Genomic DNA, 20,248 nt, shown 5'->3' with positions numbered 1-20,248 from the left:
ACAACATGACCCCAACTTCCATAAGGAGGCCGGTTTCTCTCGTTTTCCATAATGTTACTGAAAACTTGTCACCTTTTTATATTTGACCTGTCTTTCTCCCCTCTCCTCCCCTGCTCCCAGGTACTGCAGCTGTGAGGAGTTTGCAGCGGACGCCCATCTGGTGTTCAACAACTGCGAGCAGTTCAACGAGGACACGTCCGAGGTGGGCATGGCTGGACACTCCATGAAGCGCTTCTTCGAGAACCGCTGGGTGGAGTTCTACGAGAGCAAGGACAAATAGGAGCCCAGGGCGCTGGGGGTGGGGCCAAGGACAGCGCCCTAACCCCATTGCCTGACGCTTATGCTCTCCATTACTACTAAGACTGTCTTGGCTGGAGTCTCCTCCAGCCCTGTATAGATATGTATAGGTTTGGTTATTTGTATGTCGTTCTTGTTTTTCCTTTATAAAACCTCGACCCAGTTGGGTTGAAATTCTCTGGATGACAGAGAGGGGGATGTTTGAGCTCTCCACCTCTCTTCCTTCCCTCCCGCCCTCCCACTGCACCCTCACATCTGCACCTGATCAGCTGCTTGGAATTCTGCTGTCGTCACGTTCTCTCCTAAGCCTCACCCCTCGTCTCATAACAAGGCCACGATATTGGTCCATCCCTTGCTCTGGGGGGCGGGAGGAGGGTCTGAGGCCCTGAGTTGATTGGTTCTCTAATTCTGCCCTGTGTCATGGTCCCAGTCAAGAGGTCTGCCAGACCAATGCGACCGCTTCGCTTCAGACCTGACATGCTCTGACCTCGTTTCGACCCCAAGTGGATCAAAACCCTACCGTTCTCTCTAAACTCAAACACTTTGGGATTGGATCCTCTCTTAACTGTTCAATGGAAATGTCATGTGTGGTCTTATGCCTAGAAGCAATTTTTCTCAATATATTTTTATTATATATTCTATATATATATATATATATATAAAGAGTACAATAGCTGGGATTATTTAATAGCAATAGCTTGTAGTGAATATGTACAGACTCCTTAGTTGAGATGTTTAGACGATTTATGAAAAGGCCAGTAAAACAAAGTGGAAAGGATCGTTTTTTTTCTCTCTAAAGACTGTCACATCACACGTAACCAACCCCTAACACACACACACACACACACACACACACACACGACCACCCTGCTGCTGTGTGAAGGACACTGGTTTCAGAAACTGGAGGCTTTTAAAAATATTTTAATTTTTTTTACTGTTTTGTGTTTTCACTGCTTCGTAATCACAACGAAGACCGGTAGTCACAGCGATGTGAATTTTCAGCTGAGGTGTGCCTATAGACTGTGTGAATAGGACTAATAAGACGCTACCGCCATTTTAAACCTCTGTTTAAAACACTGTTCGCTTTGTGTTGTAGCTTACCATATTGGTCAAATTGTGTGGAAAACTAGCAAGCTGCTGAAATATTATCGGTTGACTGTTCTGTAGCAATATGTCTCATGTTTTTACCGACATCTTTTCGTTGGAAGAATTGTTTTGATATTATGGAAAAATGTCACTCAATATTTCTTAGTGCTAAAAAAATATATCTGCATTCTAAGTTTAAAGGATCTTAACAGGTATTTGAGAAACACTGAAAATGTTGAATTGTCAATTTGATATTAACGTAGAAACATTGGCCTGTGCTTCTAAAACAAGAAATCATAACCCCCCCCCCCCCCCCAAAAAAAGAAATACAAGCTTAACTTTCAAGTTGGGGAGATGCTATTACTCTTCTCTTTCTGAATACTGCAGAATAACAGGAAATGTGCATTGAGAGGTTTTTGTGTGTAGGTTTCTGCAGCTTGGCAGTAGAGAACAGGGATAGCTTGTGTGTTATGAGAAACATTTTGTTCTTGACCCGTATTGAAAAAAGGCTTCTATACAAGTCTGTGCACATTTAGCTAACCTCACGTTCTTATTATGAATGCATTGTTTTCTCTGTAAAGGGGCCACTGCACTCCATGGCGTGGCATGGTTGGTGGGTTATGGGAAAGGTATGAAGGCGGCAGGGCGATACTCCACAATCCGGGTTTTATTTAAAGCTTCTTACACTGAACTGAAACCAGTCGATAGGAAATGCATTGTTGTGTTCCTTGCTACACAAAAGGGACGTTCTTTTTTCTATATTTAAAAAGAAATGACATGAAAATAAAAGCAAATGTGGTGTTAAGTGAATTTTTAATAATGTACAGTTTTTGTGACTTTAAATTTGTTCCTTTCTATATTTTTAGGACCAATCTATCATTTTTAAGAGGACGTATTACGAGACCATGTTGTATCGAGGTGATGTAACACGTGTGCATCTGTAGAATGTACTGTGAGTTGAATAAAAAAACATCTAGTAGAGAGACGACACTCCAAATGTCCCTGGGTCCTCATTTCACTCCTGTTTTGTGTTTTATTAAATCACAGTAGCAGTCTCGTACAGTAGCCTCCGCTTGAATGGAGGTGTAAGAGCGGCGCCTATGCACACCTCAGTACCCTGGTGAGCCCTGTCTGGAGCACATGCTGCAGGGAAGGCCCTCCAGTCGGCGCCAGCTGGACTTCCTCTTCTTAAATGGGACCGAGGGGAAGAGGTCTCATTTACACCTTTCACACAGAAACCAAAATGGGTGAGTGTGCTGATCGTTTAGAAGTTGATGCTATGGAAGAGGGAGATAACAGCGTAACCCTTCAAATACTTTCTTCTGACACTATCCATGCACACTCTGTTCTGGGATTGATGGATGGTCTCTATCTCCCTTGTATCCCTTAGCTGGCACTTTGCGAGGGGTTTTAGTGGCAATCAGTTAGAGGTCTGAGTGGGGTTTTGTGTGTGTGTGTGAGTGGTTGTGTCAGCACTCTGGGTGGAGGGGACTGAAAACTCCCCAGCCAGCGGGTTCCACTGCTCGGCCCCACCCATCCTGCCCACACAGAGGGGCTTAACTCCACAAAAGGGGCATAACAACGCCAGTGGAGGGGGGTAATCCACCCCATAATGGGGCACGCTACCGTTCCCCCCCCAACCAGTTAATTCTGGACCGGGTCTTGTACGGAGTGGGCCCCTGAAGCCTAGGGGGCTTCTCTTGGCCATTGACCTCGTCCGGTCCCTTCTTGTCCCCCAAACACCACTTTATCAGCCAGGTTCCCTCCACTCCACTGGGTGGAGGTGTTATGTAGTGTAATCATCTTTACACTTTTTTTTAAGCCTGATCTGTTTGATTAATCAGTTCTAATCAAAACTATCACAAAGCCTGTCGAACAACATGTCACAACTTGAGACTCATGGACATGCAATTTGGCTCATATCTTGACTTTATTGCAAGGATAATGTTTGTAAAATGGTTATCAAATACCTCAAAAAAGTAAATACATTGTGAATGTTAAAACACAACTCTTTGTGTTTTTTTTTAGGGTGGATCTTCACAGGGGTGTTTGTTTCCTATCAAAGATGATGACAAAAAGCATCCATTGAGCCAGCATCACAATAGGCGCCATGGCAACTGCATCATGAAAGAGACTGTCTCCATGGCGATTCGAATGGTACCTCACAAGTAGGTTGATGAAAGAGAGAAAAAGGAGGAGGGGCGGAGGGAGATGCCATGGTGCGTGGGAGATGAACAGTTACGTATTAGATCATTGAAGATAAACTTTAGATTAGATAGAAACCTTTGGCCCTTTTTCAATCCCAGTGAAGTGTTCAGTTATTTTCCGTGTGGAAGGATCATGACGTCATGGTCAACCTTTTACTGTTCTTCAGACACTCCTGTACTCATCCCACGATCACTGCAGCCTCCACTTTTTTGTCTCTGCCTCTGTTTCTCTATGCCAACATAACGTTGTTACAGCTATCAATCATTCAAAAAAAAGTATTGATTACAATATGTGGGATAGATTGACCTTGTGGTTGGATCCAGTCAAACTGTACCCGTATACAGTTGCTGATCAGTCCATCCCATAATGTGGATGCTGTAATTGTGTTTGGTAATGATATGGCCTGTTCATGATATGTCTCTAGCTCTCTCCATCTCTACTCAGTAATGGGCCTCTCCTCAGTGTCATTGATATGAAAATGAGTCCGAGGGAGCTATGATGTGTGCCAGGTGCTCAGGACACTCCAGCTGAGCTCAGCCCAGGAGGAGAAGCCCTCGCCTGGGGAACATAGCCTCATACTGGGGGAGGGGGAATGGTGACCAAACACACTTGGACAATCATTCCACCTAATTCATAACACACAGGTAGGAGGGGGAGGAGGCAAAACGGAGAGGAAGGGGGTCAGTAAAAAGAGGGGTGAGAGAGGGGGGGGGGGGCAGTCCTCTTGTGTTGTGGTTGGGCCACTCAGACGCTCCTCCAGGGAAAGACCAGTCACACAGACAGAACACACGAACAAAAGGCGAGACAGTCAGACCGAGAAAAGGATCCCGCAGATCGACAGGACAGAAGGACAGAAACGGACAGAGAGGAAAAACAAGACAGATAATTACGCACTCAACCTGTTCAACATGACACTGCGTGAGGTGAGTTAAAAAAAACATTTTTTTTTACTTCCTACACAACTTATAAAGGCTTTATCGAACATTCATAAAGTTTCCATAAGCCCAATGAAGATGCTTACTTTTCCTTTATCTTACTTCACCTGTAATTAACTAATGTTGGTCCAAGACAACGAATTATGATTTACAATGACAGCCTTGTGTGTGTGTGTGTGTGTGTGTGTGTGTGTGTGAGTGTGTGTGTGTGTGTAAAAAAAAGCTATTTTTATTTTTTTAGTGAAGTTATTTTAATAACCTGAACCTTTGATCAACGTGGCGGTACGGCCTCTTCAGACATTGATAATGATCATTCCACAGATTAGTTCCATAACTTCATTATAACTTGCTAGGCCATTTGATTTGGATTGTGCCCACATCTACCATAATCTAATGATAAGTGTTCAGGATAACCCGATATGGAAGTATCAGAGTGGCATGGGTCGGTTAGCATGCTAACACAACTCATGTTTTTATATTCAAGACACTGGGTTTGGTATGGTATTTACAATGGTAGTTTAATGCTATATCCTCCTGAGACCCGAAAAAAAAAAAAAAAAATTGGGATTGACATTTTTTTTGTGGGGGTATAGTACATAAAAAAACACAGTTGCGGTATCCTGGTGTCCACTACAGAGGACATTTCTTGATAATCTCTTATTTAGCTCTTATTTAATGTGAACAAATTATTACAGTCTTGACAACTCACTTAATTATTCCTGATATATTTACTTACTAGAAACAGTTTGAATATCAAACACACAAAAATGATAATTAATAATTACACACACTACTTTTCAAATTTCCATAAAATGTGCACATTTTGACAGGAGACATTTTTTTAAGAACCAGGGCTCAGATTCACAAAAAACTTCTTACGCAGAAAATATGTAAGATAAAGAACTTCATAAGATAGTTCGTAAGTGCAATTCCTCAATAATATCTTAAGATTTAATGATTTTCTTATGTACTTCTCAAATATCTTCTTACGAATCTTCTTAAGATGTTTCTTGCTAGGCAACCAATTTAGCTAGCTATCTAGCTAGCAATTAGCATATTTCTTGCTGAGATTACGTTTCTAAAACCTGTTCTTGGGTTTAAAATAATTAATACTGAAACTTTCAGATGAAGTTTTTGAGTGAATTAAACATGTCAATTGCTTTCATGAGCTTTTTCTCTCACTGGCCTGAATTAAGACATGGGTTTAGCTATCTTGGAATTAAGAACAAGGCCATTAACTTTATTTTCAAGAATCAAATTTCTTCTTGACTTTCTGCCTAAGAACATTTCCAATAACCTTTTTAAGGAATAGCAACTTTGCTTAACTTTCTTAAGTCTATAGTTAAGGAGAAAATTGCATTTAAGAAGAAACTTCTTCTTAAAAAGGTTTTGTGAATCTGGCCCCAGGAAGATAAAGTTGTCAAGGTCACAACCCACATATGTGATATGATTGAAAAGCCCAGAATGTCTTCTTAAAAGGACAACAGGACTTAATACAGGGGCTTGTATGGCCTCAGAGATATGCACTAAGAACTGATGTCCATTAGAGAGGACAAAAATGAATTGCTTTGTCTCCGGAGGATTAAAACGTGCCTCTGTTCCCTCTCCCTGAGGAGTTGCGTAGTCGTGAGTTCTGGCGTGCCATGCTGGCCGAGCTGCTGGGTTCCCTGGTGTTTGTGAGTGCTGTTCTGGGGGCCTCTGTGCCGGGCCCTGGAGAGACCTCCACGGGGCCCCTCTACCCAGCCCTGGCTGCAGGCATGGTGGCTGTTGCCCTGGGACACTGTTTTGGAGAGATCAGCGGAGCACAGGTGAACCTGCCTTTCTGGACTTATGGTTGTGTGTCTGTATGCATGTGTGTGTCTCTAACCTTTCGGCACAGAATGACTTGTAAATTGATCACTATGATTGATTGTCAATTTTAACTCTGCCTCTCTCTATCATGGTGCAGGTGAACCCAGCAGTTACCCTGTCTCTGTTGGCCACGCGGAGGCTGGACCTGATGAGGGCCCTGGTGTACGTGGGAGCCCAGTGTCTGGGGGCTTCCCTGGGGGCCGGGGCTCTCTACTTCGCCCTGCCCCTCAAAACCACTGCAGACTGCTTCGTTAGCAGGGTCAGTGTGTGTGGAGGGGGGGGGTCTAAATCTAATCATAGACCTGTACTGTTACTCTTTTAGACTTTTTGTTTCATTTGGAACTCTGCCCCCCCCCTTCCTCCAATTCTAGGTTCCTCTCGAGGTGAATGCAGCCCAGGCTCTAGGGATGGAGCTTCTGTCAACGTTCCAGCTGGTCTTCACTGTGTTCTCCGTGGAGGACCACCGTCGGAGGGAGAACACAGAACCAGGGAACCTGGCCATCGGCTTCTCTCTCAGCGCAGGCGTGCTCATCGGGGTCAGAACTGTTCACGTCTGATTCCTCTTGTCTCTAATTTTATTTAGTTCAATAGTTTAGTGTAGTTGAGGGTAGTTTAGTTTAATAGTGTTGTTTTGTGTAGTTTAGTTCAGTTTACTTTACTTACTTTACTATGTTTTAATCTTTGGGTATGTGTGTGTTGTGGTCCTCTTAGGGTCGGTTCTCTGGAGGCAGTATGAACCCGGCACGTTCCCTGGGTCCAGCCATCATCACTGGCTTCTGGGAAAACCACTGGGTAAGACCCTCCACATCTATTACAGTCACAATATCACCTTGAACTGCATACCGAACAAATTCTCTCTCTCTCTCTTGCTCTCTCTCTCTTGCTCTCTCTCTCTTGCTCTCTCTCTCTTGCTCTCTCTCTCTTGCTCTCTCTCTCTTGCTCTCTCTCTCTCTCTTGCTCTCTCTCTCTTGCTCTCTCTCTTGCTCTCTCTCTTGCTCTCTCTCTTGCTCTCTCTCTCTCTCTTGCTCTCTCTCTCTCTCTTGCTCTCTCTCTCTTGCTTGCTCTCTCTCTCTTGCTTGCTCGCTCGCTCTCTCTCTCTTGCTCGCTCTCTCTCTCTCTCTTGCTCGCTCTCTCTCTCTCTCTTGCTCGCTCTCTCTCTCTCTCTTGCTCGCTCGCTCTCTCTCTCTCTCTCTTGCTCGCTCTCTCTCTCTTGCTCGCTCTCTCTCTCTTGCTCGCTCTCTCTCTCTTGCTCGCTCTCTCTCTCTTGCTCGCTCTCTTGCTCTCTCTCTCTTGCTCGCTCTCTTGCTCTCTCTCTCTTGCTCTCTCTCTTGCTCACTCTCTCTTTTTCTCCCCCTCTCGCCCTCCCTCCCTCCCTTCAGCTCTTTCCCTCTCTTTCCCTCTTTCTTCTATCCATGTCTCCATCAGTCCTAACCACTCTCTCTCCCCTTCCACACCCCTCCCCCTCCACCAGGTGTACTGGATTGGACCGGTGCTGGGTGCAGTGCTGGCCGGGGTGTCCCATGAGTTCTTCTTTGCCCCCAGTGCATCGAGGCAGAAGCTGGTTGCGTGTCTGACCTGTAAGGACATAGAGATGGTGGAGGCAACCAGCGTATCCCGGTCCTCCCTGTCCACCGTCACCCAGACCGCCATGAGGGCTAAGCAGGTCAACAAACAGGAGCAAAACTAGAAAGGGACACATCATGCTACACAACAATATATAGTGGGGTCTGAAATTATTGACACCCTTGATAAAGATGAGCAATAATGACTGTATAAAATAAATGATTCAAATAATGAGCTAAATTGACTTCAGAAAGTATTCATACCAGTGGCGGTTCTAGACCATTTCAACTGGGGGGGGGCCAGTTGTACTGTTAGAGGGTCCAGTTACATTAGACATTATTGTTGTCATATCGTTTTCTTCACTGCATTGCAGGCATTAGCAGGCAAAAGACCATGTTCATAATCATTAGTGTTCCGCGTTGCCACTGTCTAATAACGGATGTAAAAAAAAAGAAGGATAGCAAAAATTAGTTATGTAAAAATGATTTCATACTCCACATTTAGGGGGGCCACAAGGGGGTCCAAAATTGTTGTCACAGGGGCACTGGCCCCCCCTGCCCCCCCAGAACCACTAGTGTTTCATACCCATTGACTTATTCCACATTTTACAGCCTGAATTAAAAATGGATTCAGTAGATGTTTTTCTTACCTATCTACATACAATACCCCATAATGACAAAGTGAAAACCTGTTTTTAGAATTTTTTTGCTAATTTATTGAAAATGAAATACATAAATATCTCATTTACATAAGTAAATAGTATAGCTATTTAGTATAGCCTTCCCTGTAGCTCAGTTGGTAGAGCATGGTGTTTGCAACGCCAGGGGTTGTGGGTTCGATTCCCACGGGGGGCCAGCACAGGAAAATAATTCTATGAAATGTATGCATTCACTACTGTAAGTCGCTCTGGATAAGAGCGTCTGCTAAATGACAAAAATGTAAATGTAAGTATTCAGACCCTTTGCTATGACACTCCAAATTGAGCTCAGGTGCATTCAATTTACTTTGATCATCCTTGAGATGTTTCTATATAAGGTCCCACAGTTGACAGTGCATGTCAGAGGAAAAACCAAGCCATGAGGTCAAAGGAACTGTCCGTAGATCTCCGAGATAGAATTGATGATGAGACATATATCTGGGGAAGGGTATAAAACAATTTCTATAGTGTTGAAAGTTTCCAAGAGCACAGTGGTCTCCATCATTGGGAAATTGGAAAAAATATGGAACTACCCAGACTCTGCCTAGAGCTGGCTGTCTGAGCAACCGGGCAAGAAGGACCTTGGTCAGGGAGGTGACCAAGAACCTAATGACCACTCTGACAGAACTACAGAGTTCCTTGGCTGAGATGGGAGAACCTGCCAGATCGCTAAGTCTCTACAGCACTTCATCAAGTTGGGCTTTACGGGAGAGTGGCCAGACAGAAGTCACTCCTGACAAAAAGGCACATGACAGCACACAAAACGGTTAGCAAAAAGGCAAAAGAATCTGTCATCTGAAGAGACAAAAATGTTACTCTTTGGCCTGAATGCACAGCGCTGTGTCCGGAGAAAACCAGGCACAGCTCATCACCCATCTAACATCATCCCTACCGTGAAGCATGGTGGTGACAGAATCATGCTATGGGGATGCCTTTTCAGCGGCAGGGACTGGGAGACTGGTAAGGATAGAGGGAACAATGAATGAAGCCAAACAGGCAACTCCGTAATGAGAACCTGCTTCAGAGTTCAAAAGACCTTAGACTGGGGCAACGCTGGAATGGCTTCAGAACAAGAATATGAAAGTCCTTGAGTGGCCCAGCCAAAGCCTAGACTTGAATCCTATTGAAAATCTGTGGAAAGATTGCTGTTCACCGCCACTCCTCATCCAATTTAACAAAGCTTGAAAAAAGAATGGGTGAAAATCCCCAAATTCAGATGTGCAAAGCTGATACAGACATACCCAAGACGACTCAAAACTAATCACCGCCAAAGGTGCTTTTACAAAGTATTGACTCAGGGGTGTGAATAGTTATGTAAATGAGATATTTCTGTATTTCATTTTCAATACATTTGCAAAAATGTATAAAAACATGTATTTTACTTTGTCATTATGGAGCATTGTGTGCAGATCGGTGAGAAAAAAAATCTGTTTAATGAACTGTCACAACAAAATGTGGAATAAGTCAAGGGGTATGAATACTTTCTGAAGTACGCATGAAAAAAAAAAGGAAAATTATATTATTTTATATTAACACAATTGCACAGAGAAAGAGATTTAGTATAGCAAGTAATATTTTTTTCCCTCAAAAAGGTAGGGGTAAAAGTGATTGACTCCTCTAAAGACTCTTAGAAATAAAGTAGTCAAAAGTTCAGTATTTTGTCCCATATTCCTACCACGCAATGATTACATCAAGCTTTTGACTTTACAAACTTGTTGGATGTATTTGCAGTTTGTTTTGGTTGTGTTTCAGATTATTTGTGCCCTATAGAAATTCATGGTAAATAATGTTTTGTGTCGTTTTGGAGTCACTTTTATTGTAAATAAGAATATATGTTTCTAAACACTTCTACATTAATGTGGATGCTACCATGATCACGGATAATTCTTAATGAATCGTGAATAATGATGAGTGAGAAAGTTACATAGGGTCAAAGATCATACCCCAAAGACACGCTAACCTCTCACCTTTACCAATAACAGGGACGTTAGCATTCCTTGGGGGTATGATATTTGACCCTATAACTTTTTCACTCATCATTATTCTACAATTCACTCGAAAGACAAGGCACTCTGGGAAATATGCAAATAACACTTTACACTAAGCAGTGTGTTAATATAACACTGAAAAGTGTGGACCTGTATAGACACTGGACCAGTGTTTAATTTAACACTGGATAATTTTCTGTGGACATTAGCATAAGATAAATGCAATATTATAAACTGGGCGGTTCGAGCCCTGAATGCTGATTGGCTGACAGTTGTGGTATATCAGACCGTTTACCATAGGTATGACAAAACATTTATTTTTACGTTGGTAACCAGTTTATAATAGCAATTAGGCACCTTGTGGGTTTGTGGTATATGGCCAATATACCACGGCTAAGGACTGTATCTAGCCACTCCACGTTGCGTCGTGGGTAACAACAGCCCTTAGCCGTGGTATAATGGCCATATACCACACCCCCCCGGGCCTTATTGCTTAAATATACAATATGATCATATAATGATGAAGACAACATAGTTATAATTTCTAATTACATATGAATGTGTAGCCTTCACACTTAGCCACAACATGTAAAATTGTACATACGTTATATATCTATTACACAATTTTATCAATATTCAGTGTATCAGTGATGTTATACTAATTTACGCAGAAATGTGAAATATAACCCATCAACCACTCAAAGAAATGTCCGTTTCGTAACACGGAATCCTTTTATTTTAGCATTACTCACCCTGTCTGTGAATGCTTTGAAATGCTAAAGAGTTTAGCGGTCTGTACTCTGATCGCTGACATAGGCCACCATCTCTGTCATCTTCCTAAGGCTCTCTCACCTCAAAGCTCTGTTATTCTGCTGTTCACTGTCAAATCAGTCCTCAGACCAGAGCCCTCTAACGGCCCAGGTCTAAACAGGGTGTAGGATCAGCTTTTCACAGACGCGCTCCCTACCCTCTTCTAAAATATTCTTGGGTTTGTAATTAGCAATTGTAGGAGGAAAACATTTTGAGGGATGATAAACCCTGAAAATGTTTTTGTTTTTGTTACCTGAATTGTTATGGATGTCTCGTTGCAAATGTTACTTTTTGAAATGTTTTTTGTTAACTGTATAAAGCTATGGATGTTTAAGAATAAAAACTGGTCAATCGTTATTGAAACCATAATGATATTCCTTACACACACTCAAGAGTTGCGCAAGCACACACACACGCTCTCACTCAAATGTGTGTGCGCAGACATCGTCTAACATGCACACTCATACGAATGCACCTTCAGTTTCTAACACACATGGATCTGCTTTCTAATCTACACACGCACACATAACACTCTCACTCCCCATAACAGACAATAGGAAATAACTGCCTTGTGCCGCCAGCATTTTGCATTGTGTGTGTTTTTAGAGAGTTGAAATGCTGAGCTCAGCGTTCTCCATTTAAAGCCCACTCTGCCCAGTGATGGCTCTGGACTGGTCAGCTCAATGCTTCGGTGTAGGAGCTCAATAACCCCTGTTTCCCCTGTCCCCCACTCCTGTCCTGCCCTGTCCCTCCCCCTTTCCCCAGCCCCATACAGGGATTTTTCAGGGCTTTGGCTGCTAGCGGGCCACCCTGCCTCTCACCCCTCCTGCCTGGCACACACCCTCATACACAATACAAACCTCTGCCTAATCAATTCTCCACTGAACATCCCAGCACCTCCTAGAGAGAGGGAGAGCGAGGAAGAGAGAGTGAGAAAGAGAGAAAACAGCTACATGTGTCTAAATTATACCTGACTGTTTTGGAAGGGCTGATATTTACAGTTAGACTCATTTTGTTCGTTTTTTTTAAATGTATTTGTTTCCAACCACTTTGCAGCAGTAGTCAACGTTTATATGTTCATATGTTCATATGCATGCCTCTGTCCTGTGCTTTGGGTGTCAATGTCAAGTTCATTACCTCTAAGAAGTGCCCTATGATTGTACATTATATGCAGAGACATTTAAGGTCCCAATGTCGCGCTCCCAACCCCAATGTTACGCTCACAGCCCCTAAGTATTTCTTATAACTACTAACGTATGCTTAATACCTCTGTTAGCAACGCCGTTAGGATTTGAGGTCAGTGATTAAATGCACTGGTTTGTGAGGGTGCATTCACCTCTACCCAGTAGATGTTACAGATCCAGACTGACATAGACATGATACTAATCCACAGCTGATCATGTTAACTTCATTTGTTTTCCCTCCCCTTCTGTGCACAACACGCGTTGTCTCCTTGACATCTTATCAGTTACGAATGATGTCTACAAACACAATTTCGAACAACCAAGCAGCTCCGCTGTTCACATGCGGCGTACATGCTCGATGCTAAGACAATGGTTTCACAAGGTCAGGCATTTCAGTCTACATGTTAATTCCGCACACTGTTGGCTTTAGGCTCTTCCGTCTGCCCCCCCCCCCCATGGATCACTGTATTATCTGTGTGTGTGTGTGTCCGTTCTCTGCCATCAGCACTTGTCCCCAGCACTTCTTATCATGGTTATAACATGTCAACAGATGACGTACTGTACCACTATGCCAACTAGACAAACTCCCCTCATCACTTCTGTGGGGTCAATTTCCATACCTAGTTCTTACTCACCCAGTCACTTGCTCTCTCTTGATTCCCTCCTCCCTCTCATGTCGCTCTCACTCTCACTATTTTCTCTTCCTCTCTTACTCTCTCACCCCCCTCCCTTCCTTCTCTCCTCACAACCACCCTCTCCCCTGATAGTCCCCCTCTCATTCCCGCTCTGTCTATTGTGGGGGGGCGACAGAGGGGTTAAGTTTGTTTGATTTCGGGCCGTCCTGTATGTCCGTCCCCCCCACCCCTGGCCCAGAGGGGGGATTATGGCGTCACTCGGGGCCCCTGGGGGGGTGTTATAAAGCCCCCGGCGGGCCCTCTCCCCTCCGTCAGAGAGGCTAAAACGTCCACAGGACACTCCGTCTATCCCTGTCTCTATTCTAGAACCACTCCTCTAGCATCAATGCACACCTCTTGACAACTATTCCCGAGACACACACTCCCCCCACACACACACACACACCCCTATGTCTCTACGACAGGCGGCTAGTGGAGGCAAGCAAAGCTGAGTTGATGTTTGACTGCCTGCGCACCAACTCCAGATCGTTCGTAGATTAGAAATCGATCTGTCGGTGGATTCCTCTGTCGACTTTTTAAACTGTTTGTCTTCCAACTGATTGGCTCAGTGAGACAACGTTTAGGTCAGCCCAGCTAGCTGACTGCCAAAGGGAAATCACTTTTTTTTTTTTTTTTTTGCATCTGAAACAGTGCAAAAAAATCACCTAGACTTTTAGAAGGTACAAGCTTTTTCTAGATTCACCCCAACAACTTTTTTCCCAAGAACATTTTCCGTTCTGAGGAGCGTCCAGTAAACGGCCAGCATGTGGGAGTTCCGGTCCATGGCGTTTTGGCGGGCGGTCTTCGCTGAATTCTTCGGTACCATGTTCTTTGTGTTTTTCGGCATAGGCGCTGCGCTGCGCTGGACCACTGGGCCTCACCACATCCTGCACGTGGCGCTGTGCTTCGGCTTGGCGGCTGCCACCATCATCCAGTCCATCGGCCACATCAGCGGCGGCCACATTAACCCGGCCGTCACCTTCGCCTATCTGGTAGGCTCCCAGATGTCCCTGTTCCGCGCTTTTTTCTACTGGGCTGCCCAGTTTCTGGGGGCCATGGCCGGGGCCGCCGTGCTCTATGGGGTCACCCCAAAAAACATGAGGGGTAACATGGCTCTCAACATGGTAAGATACCACTCACCCACATCTCTAAAAGTACTGGGCCTATTCCCTATATTCCCTTTATGGTGCACTGCAAAATATGTGCACTATATAGGGAATAGGGTGCCATTTTGGACCCTTGTCAGCTCAAATCAGCAAAATAATCTTATATATATCAACAACAGTCAACAATGTTGATAGGGTTTGATAATTGTTTAGGTTCGGTAGGCTTCTTGAATGTAATTGGGGATTTAGAAAGGGTGGAGATGAACAGGGATTAGGGAATCATCACGGAACCTTCTGGTAACTACAGTTGCTACTGTACAATGAGAACAATCCAAGCCATCAGTGTTATGTAAAACTGAGGCTATAGCGGTGAGGCCACTGAAAGAATTGATAAAAAAAACGTTTGGGTTGATTTGTGTTACATCTTTGATTGAGTCATTAATGACATGTCCTGTTACAAACCTAACTTGAAGACCACATCTAATTGCGCAAACAATACACACTTTATTAGAAAGAGGACAGACTTATTTTACAAAAATGACTTGTCCACAAAGGTCCTCAAGTTTGATTGATATATTTCTCCTCTGGCCGTCTCCAGCTGCAGCCTGGCATCAGCCTGGGCATGGGCACCACAGTAGAGGTGTTTCTGACCATGCAGCTGGTGATTTGTATCTTTGCCGTGACGGATGAGAGGAGGAACGGCCGCATGGGCTCTGCTGCCCTGTCCATCGGCTTCGCTGTCACCGTCGGACACCTCATGGGGGTGAGCAACACACTGACACAAACACACACTCAGAGTAACACATACTCAGAGTAACTCACACACACACAGATAGGGGAACACACACGCAATGACCAAAAAGTACTCATAGTGGAATACACACAAAAAACAGCATTGTGTACAACAGAAATACGTACTTCATTCTGAGCGCCCGGTTGTCCTTCTCTGCTATAGATGTACTACACTGGTGCTGGAATGAACCCTGCTAGGTCTTTCGCCCCCGCTGTACTCTTCAGGAACTTTGTCAACCACTGGGTGAGAAACACACAGTCATACACCATAATGCAGCATCTGAAATATTCGTAGAATAGATCAAATAATCAAATGACAATGGTGGATTCTATGATCTTATAGTATTTAAGAGTATAGATAATACCAAAACTATATCAGCGACAACAATACAAGTTGCCCGTGCCATATCTTCATGATAACCTTTGCGTGCGTGTGTGTGTTGTGTCAGGTGTACTGGGTGGGTCCCATGATAGGAGGTGCTATGGGTGCTCTTCTGTACGATTTCATGCTGTTTCCCCGCATGCGCGGTCTGTCTGAGCGCCTGGCCACACTGAAGGGCAGCCGACCCCCCGAGACGGAGACCCAGCAGGACACCCGCGGGGAGCCCATCGAGCTCAAGACACAAGCCCTATAAGCCTGTCCCTATCTGGGGACGAGGGATGAGGGACAGGCCCTGTGTCGACCAACCCCCGTGCTGCCCCCAACCCATCACCACACATACACTCACTCACACAGACTCACTAACTAACACACACACACACACACACACACACTCACATTGAGACACACTGACTAAACATGCAGATTCAGACATGTATTTATACATAAACTGTACACACACCCATACACACACATACACAGACAGGTTCACAACCTTCAACCTCAACATGCAACGAGACTCCTCTCCCTCCAACCTCACTCTGTATACTGAATTGGACATTGTGTTTGATAGAGGCGAACAGGGCCTGCTCCAACAGTCCCACTAATCTCCCCTCTCCTCCTCCTCAGCCACACCAAGTCTTCCCTTCACACATCCACATAGACACAAGGACCAGACCTATCACCACAGAAGCATGTGGGTGAGGTGTAGGTGGGCACCCACTGGGCACAGACGTCAATTCAACTTCTATTCCCACATTGGTTTCACGCCATTTCATTGAAATGACGTGGAAACAACGTTGATTCAACCAGTGTTTGCCCAGTGGGGATGTAGGTATGGCTGGGGTAAGAGGTAAGGGCATGGGTGGGCTTTGGGCAGGTAAGGGTATAGGATAGAGGGTAGGGGGTTGGGGTGTAGATGGGGTAAAGGGGTTGGGGTGAGGATAGGGGGGCAACACTCCAGGTTTTTAGTCGGATAGGGTTGTGTTAGATCAGTGAAGATGGGCATGCTTTTTCATTATGCATCTGATTTATCGCTCTCAATTTTTTTCAGTTGTTTTCTGCACTTCAGACACAAGATGTGGATGTATGATACCATTAGATTTTACCAGGGTTTCATTTTTCAAATCACTTCATTTTTATCTCTGTGTGTGTGTGTGTGTGTGTGTGTGTGTGTGTGTGTGGGTGCTTCTACAGTATGTGTGTGTGTGAGAGTGAGTGCGTGTGTGCCTGTTTGTGAGTGTGTTTGCCAGTGAGTGTGTGTCTGTATGTGAATTCGTGTTTAATCGAGTTCGCAGAAACAGTACTTTTCATTTTGTTTTCTTTTCATGACCACTCTCCTGTTTGTATCACGATGATCTTTCATTACGTTATCAATTTTTAAGACATATAACTTATCCTCCCCTCACTGTGGTATTTGCTATGATATTCATTTTTACATAAACCATCTACTTTTTTGTTCAGAAAAAAAAGAAGAATTTGAAAGGAAATGTATCCCAAACTGGACTGATTCCTTTCACTACAGAATGGCTGCATAAGCTTTTCATGAAGTCTCCTTTTATGATTTGATCCTTAATGTCAGCATAAGGCAGTTTAAACCACATTTAAATGAAAATAAACCAAAAAAACTTGATAAAAAATCTGTGTCATCGTGTTTTGTTTACTCCATTATACCAGTATGGCATTTTAATGCCTTGTGTTGCGTTGGCTTGCAGTAAGTGGGAATGACCACAAGATGATGCTCCCCACATGTTTCTGGCTCCCCTTCCCCCAACTTCAGACTGTTGGAGAAAAAAAAAAGTGTTTAACCTTGTCTGCCTTGATGTTCATAGAACTCCACTGACCTGCTGTTGCGTAGTTGAACCAAGAACGATATGTGATCACTTGGTTATAGCATTTACATTTAAGTCATTTAGCAGACGCTCTTATCCAGAGCGACTTACAAATTGGTGCATTCACCTTATGACACCGTTCTCCCAAGGACACTAATACCAGAGTGGCCACCGCAAAGCCCAAGAGCCTGAGCCGATCTGGAAATTGCTGTCGCCCTGCTTGGGATATTTAGCCTATATTGGCTATTGGGTGAGACGCAGGGCCCGTTCTAGCTTGATAGGCTATGTCAGAGTGGGGAATTGGACATGTAAATTGGGCCAAGTTGAAGTTAATAATGTATTTAGGTTCTAGCTTAATGAGATGCATGAATACATCGCACCAAAAGCTTGATTTCGATGGCTGTTTTAAAACGAATTCCCTGCAATTCTATGTACTAATGATTTACGTTCACCATTTGGTCAATTTATTTGATGATTACATCTATGCAAATAAATTAGATGAATTAGTTCACACCTCTTTATTTTATTCTGTAACAGGGTATATTGTAACCAGCTTACCTTAAGAAGCACTCCAATCATTTAAAATAACACTCATACAGATCTGTTATCTATACACCTAATAGTCCTACTCATCACGTGTTATTATTACAAATAGATTATCACTTCTCGCAATAGTGCTCGTTTAGTCAAGTTATATCAAAGCTGTGTCCATTTCTCCTCTATCTCTCTTTCCTCAATTCTGTTTCCCCCCGTCTCTCCCTGTATTCTATGAACTCACTGGTCACGGACGTCGATTCAACGTCGGTTCAATGTAATTTCCTTGAAAGGACGTGGAAACGACGTTGATTCAACCAGTGTGTAACCTGTGGGAAAGGGTTCTAACTATAAACATGTCCAGACCATTATGAGAATACAACAATAGCAACATAGTTTCCTATGGGGACAGAGAGGAGTGAGCGATTGTTTTTAGCGCCTGCCGGCTACAGCTTCTCTGTGTCCCTCGAGGGTTTCTCTGGAACTGAAAGAGTACATTTGTTCTATGCTGTTGGTGCTGTACCAACCAGGGCACCATCAGTAGGTGCATCTTGTTAGTCTGAACTGGCTTCCTCTCTCACCCTCCTCTCGGTATTCAGCACTGATCAAAAACAGATGGTGTGTGTTTATTGTAGCCAGTGCTGTGTCCCAATAAGTCTGTGTGTGTGATGATGACTAAGTATGGCCATGAGACTTCTCCAGTTGACTTTGTTCCAGCTCTCACCAGCCTCCGGTGTTTGAGCAATACTCTCTGTGTGCTGGAGTAGGGAGGGTTAAGGCTATGGGTGTTTCCCACATCGATAGACAACAGCATTTCCCCCCAGATATAACCGAATTATTGTTATTGGCTGAATAAAAGGGAAGAATCAAAGGAGTTGGTGTAGAAATGACTGTCTGTGTGTGTGTGGTGGGAGTATCCGTTTTTAAAAAGACATTTCCAGAAAATATTCAAAGTGAAGAAAGACATACACTTGGATTACACACAGACTTCAACACAGATGTCCAGCACAGATGGTAATGGTAAGCCACCCAAACAGTCCAGACCTCCAGTGTCCACACACGTGCAAACACATCGTCTGTGAATTAACCAGAGCATGTAGACCAACACTTATGCACACGTCATGACATCTTGGTTTTCAAAAAACAGTCATGTCATTTTGTTTAATTACAAATTATTTTTATTATGCATATTTTCTTGTGGTTGTATGGCTTCATCATACATGTGAATAAGGTGGTTATGTAGACAGAGACTCCTGCAGCAGCTCTGTACCCTAAAATGCAGCTGGCCCAGGGACAATGGCACAACGCTGACTCTCATAATGGTTTACAATGGGGGCTGACACTGAAGCTAACAAAAACACACACTCATGCTAATGCGTACTCAATGACACACACACACACACACACACACACACACACACACACACACACACACACACACACACACACACACACACACACACACACACACACACACACACACACACACACACACACACACACACACACACACACACACACACACACACACACACACACACACACACACACACACACACACACACACACACACACACACACACACACACACACACACACACACACGTTCTAGCAGAGATAATTTCACTGTCCCTGATAGACAACTATTGTATCGTTATAACATTATGCTACTATTCCAATACCAAATAGTACAGCCTACATTGGCCTGTATTTTTTTCCTGCATCTGCTCATGTTAAAAAATACTGAGATAGTCAGTTACCCCAGTTGCTGCAGGTCTCTAATGACGATGAATATGGAAATACATACTTCCCTAAAAATTCTGCTTTGACATGAATATGTTAGGGTAGCAATTATATAAAAAGCATATATTACAGTGTTGTCTACCTTATACATATGCATCCCATACTCCATTAGAATAATAATAATGGCATATTCAGTGAAATTCTGATTATCTCAATCTGCAATAATTTACTCACAAATATGGAGGACATGGAAAATGGAAATAGAGCAGATAGACAGATGGACGGACAAGCAGAGACAGAGAGTGCATAAACATTTTCCACTGGAGCAATATGAATCTTGTAAAAATGGACATAGAACAAAATTCTGAAATAGAGAATAGAATGTACAGAGGTGATAAGGCCACATACAGAAAGGTATTCCTGAAGAATGTCAAGAAGAGGATGCTGCTCATATACAGTGTCTTCAGAAAGTATTCACCTGGACTTTTTCCACATTTTGTTGCGTTACAGCCTGAGTTTAAAAAGGATTCAATTGAGAATTTGTCACTGGCCTACACACAATATGGGGA

General features: G+C 43.7%; 3 protein-coding genes across 4 annotated transcripts in view; all 3 read left to right on the top strand.

Annotated features, from left to right (window-relative positions):
* LOC106571938 (bromodomain adjacent to zinc finger domain protein 2A) overlaps positions 1–2,373 on the top strand; it is a 37,927-nt gene extending 35,554 nt beyond the window's left edge. Inside the window, 1 exon segment of the mRNA XM_045695948.1 lies at positions 121–2,373. Coding sequence (XP_045551904.1) covers positions 121–280 — 160 coding nt within the window. The 3' untranslated portion in view covers positions 281–2,373.
* Positions 2,374–3,691: 1,318 nt separating this feature from the next.
* On the top strand, positions 3,692–11,772 carry LOC106571939 (aquaporin-4). Of its 2 annotated transcripts, none has more exons than XM_014145527.2 (6): positions 3,692–4,514; positions 6,143–6,334; positions 6,475–6,636; positions 6,749–6,913; positions 7,089–7,169; positions 7,849–11,772. In XM_014145527.2, exons 1-6 carry the CDS (start codon positions 4,500–4,502, stop codon positions 8,062–8,064), a joined length of 831 nt encoding a protein of 276 aa, XP_014001002.1. In that variant the 5' UTR covers positions 3,692–4,499; the 3' UTR covers positions 8,065–11,772. The 2 variants fall into 2 exon arrangements, with proteins under 2 accessions (XP_014001002.1, XP_014001001.1); XM_014145526.2 differs by having other exon boundaries at positions 6,140–6,334.
* Positions 11,773–13,546: 1,774 nt separating this feature from the next.
* Positions 13,547–17,210, top strand: LOC106571935 (lens fiber major intrinsic protein). Its single transcript, XM_014145518.2, has 4 exons — positions 13,547–14,417; positions 14,998–15,162; positions 15,355–15,435; positions 15,641–17,210. The coding sequence occupies exons 1-4, from the start codon at positions 14,058–14,060 to the stop codon at positions 15,824–15,826; spliced, it is 792 nt and encodes a 263-aa protein (XP_014000993.1). The 5' UTR covers positions 13,547–14,057; the 3' UTR covers positions 15,827–17,210.
* Positions 17,211–20,248: the final 3,038 nt, after the last annotated feature.

The sequence above is a fragment of the Salmo salar genome, chromosome ssa15 (assembly GCF_905237065.1).
Source record: "Salmo salar chromosome ssa15, Ssal_v3.1, whole genome shotgun sequence".
NCBI classification, from domain to species: domain Eukaryota; kingdom Metazoa; phylum Chordata; class Actinopteri; order Salmoniformes; family Salmonidae; genus Salmo; species Salmo salar.
The sequence above is the reverse complement of the archived record's forward strand: the minus strand, read 5'-3'. Positions and strand labels throughout refer to the sequence as shown.

Coding starts and splice junctions, on each gene's coding strand:
- LOC106571939 (XM_014145526.2), top strand. Junction 6,335..6,474: donor GAGAGATCAGCGGAGCACAG/GTGAACCTGCCT, acceptor ATCATGGTGCAG/GTGAACCCAGCAGTTACCCT. Junction 7,170..7,848: donor GCTTCTGGGAAAACCACTGG/GTAAGACCCTCC, acceptor CCCCTCCACCAG/GTGTACTGGATTGGACCGGT.
- LOC106571935 (XM_014145518.2), top strand. CDS start 14,058: ATGTGGGAGTTCCGGTCCATGGCGTTTTGGCGGGCGGTCTTCGCTGAA. Junction 14,418..14,997: donor GTAACATGGCTCTCAACATG/GTAAGATACCAC, acceptor GGCCGTCTCCAG/CTGCAGCCTGGCATCAGCCT. Junction 15,436..15,640: donor GGAACTTTGTCAACCACTGG/GTGAGAAACACA, acceptor GTGTTGTGTCAG/GTGTACTGGGTGGGTCCCAT.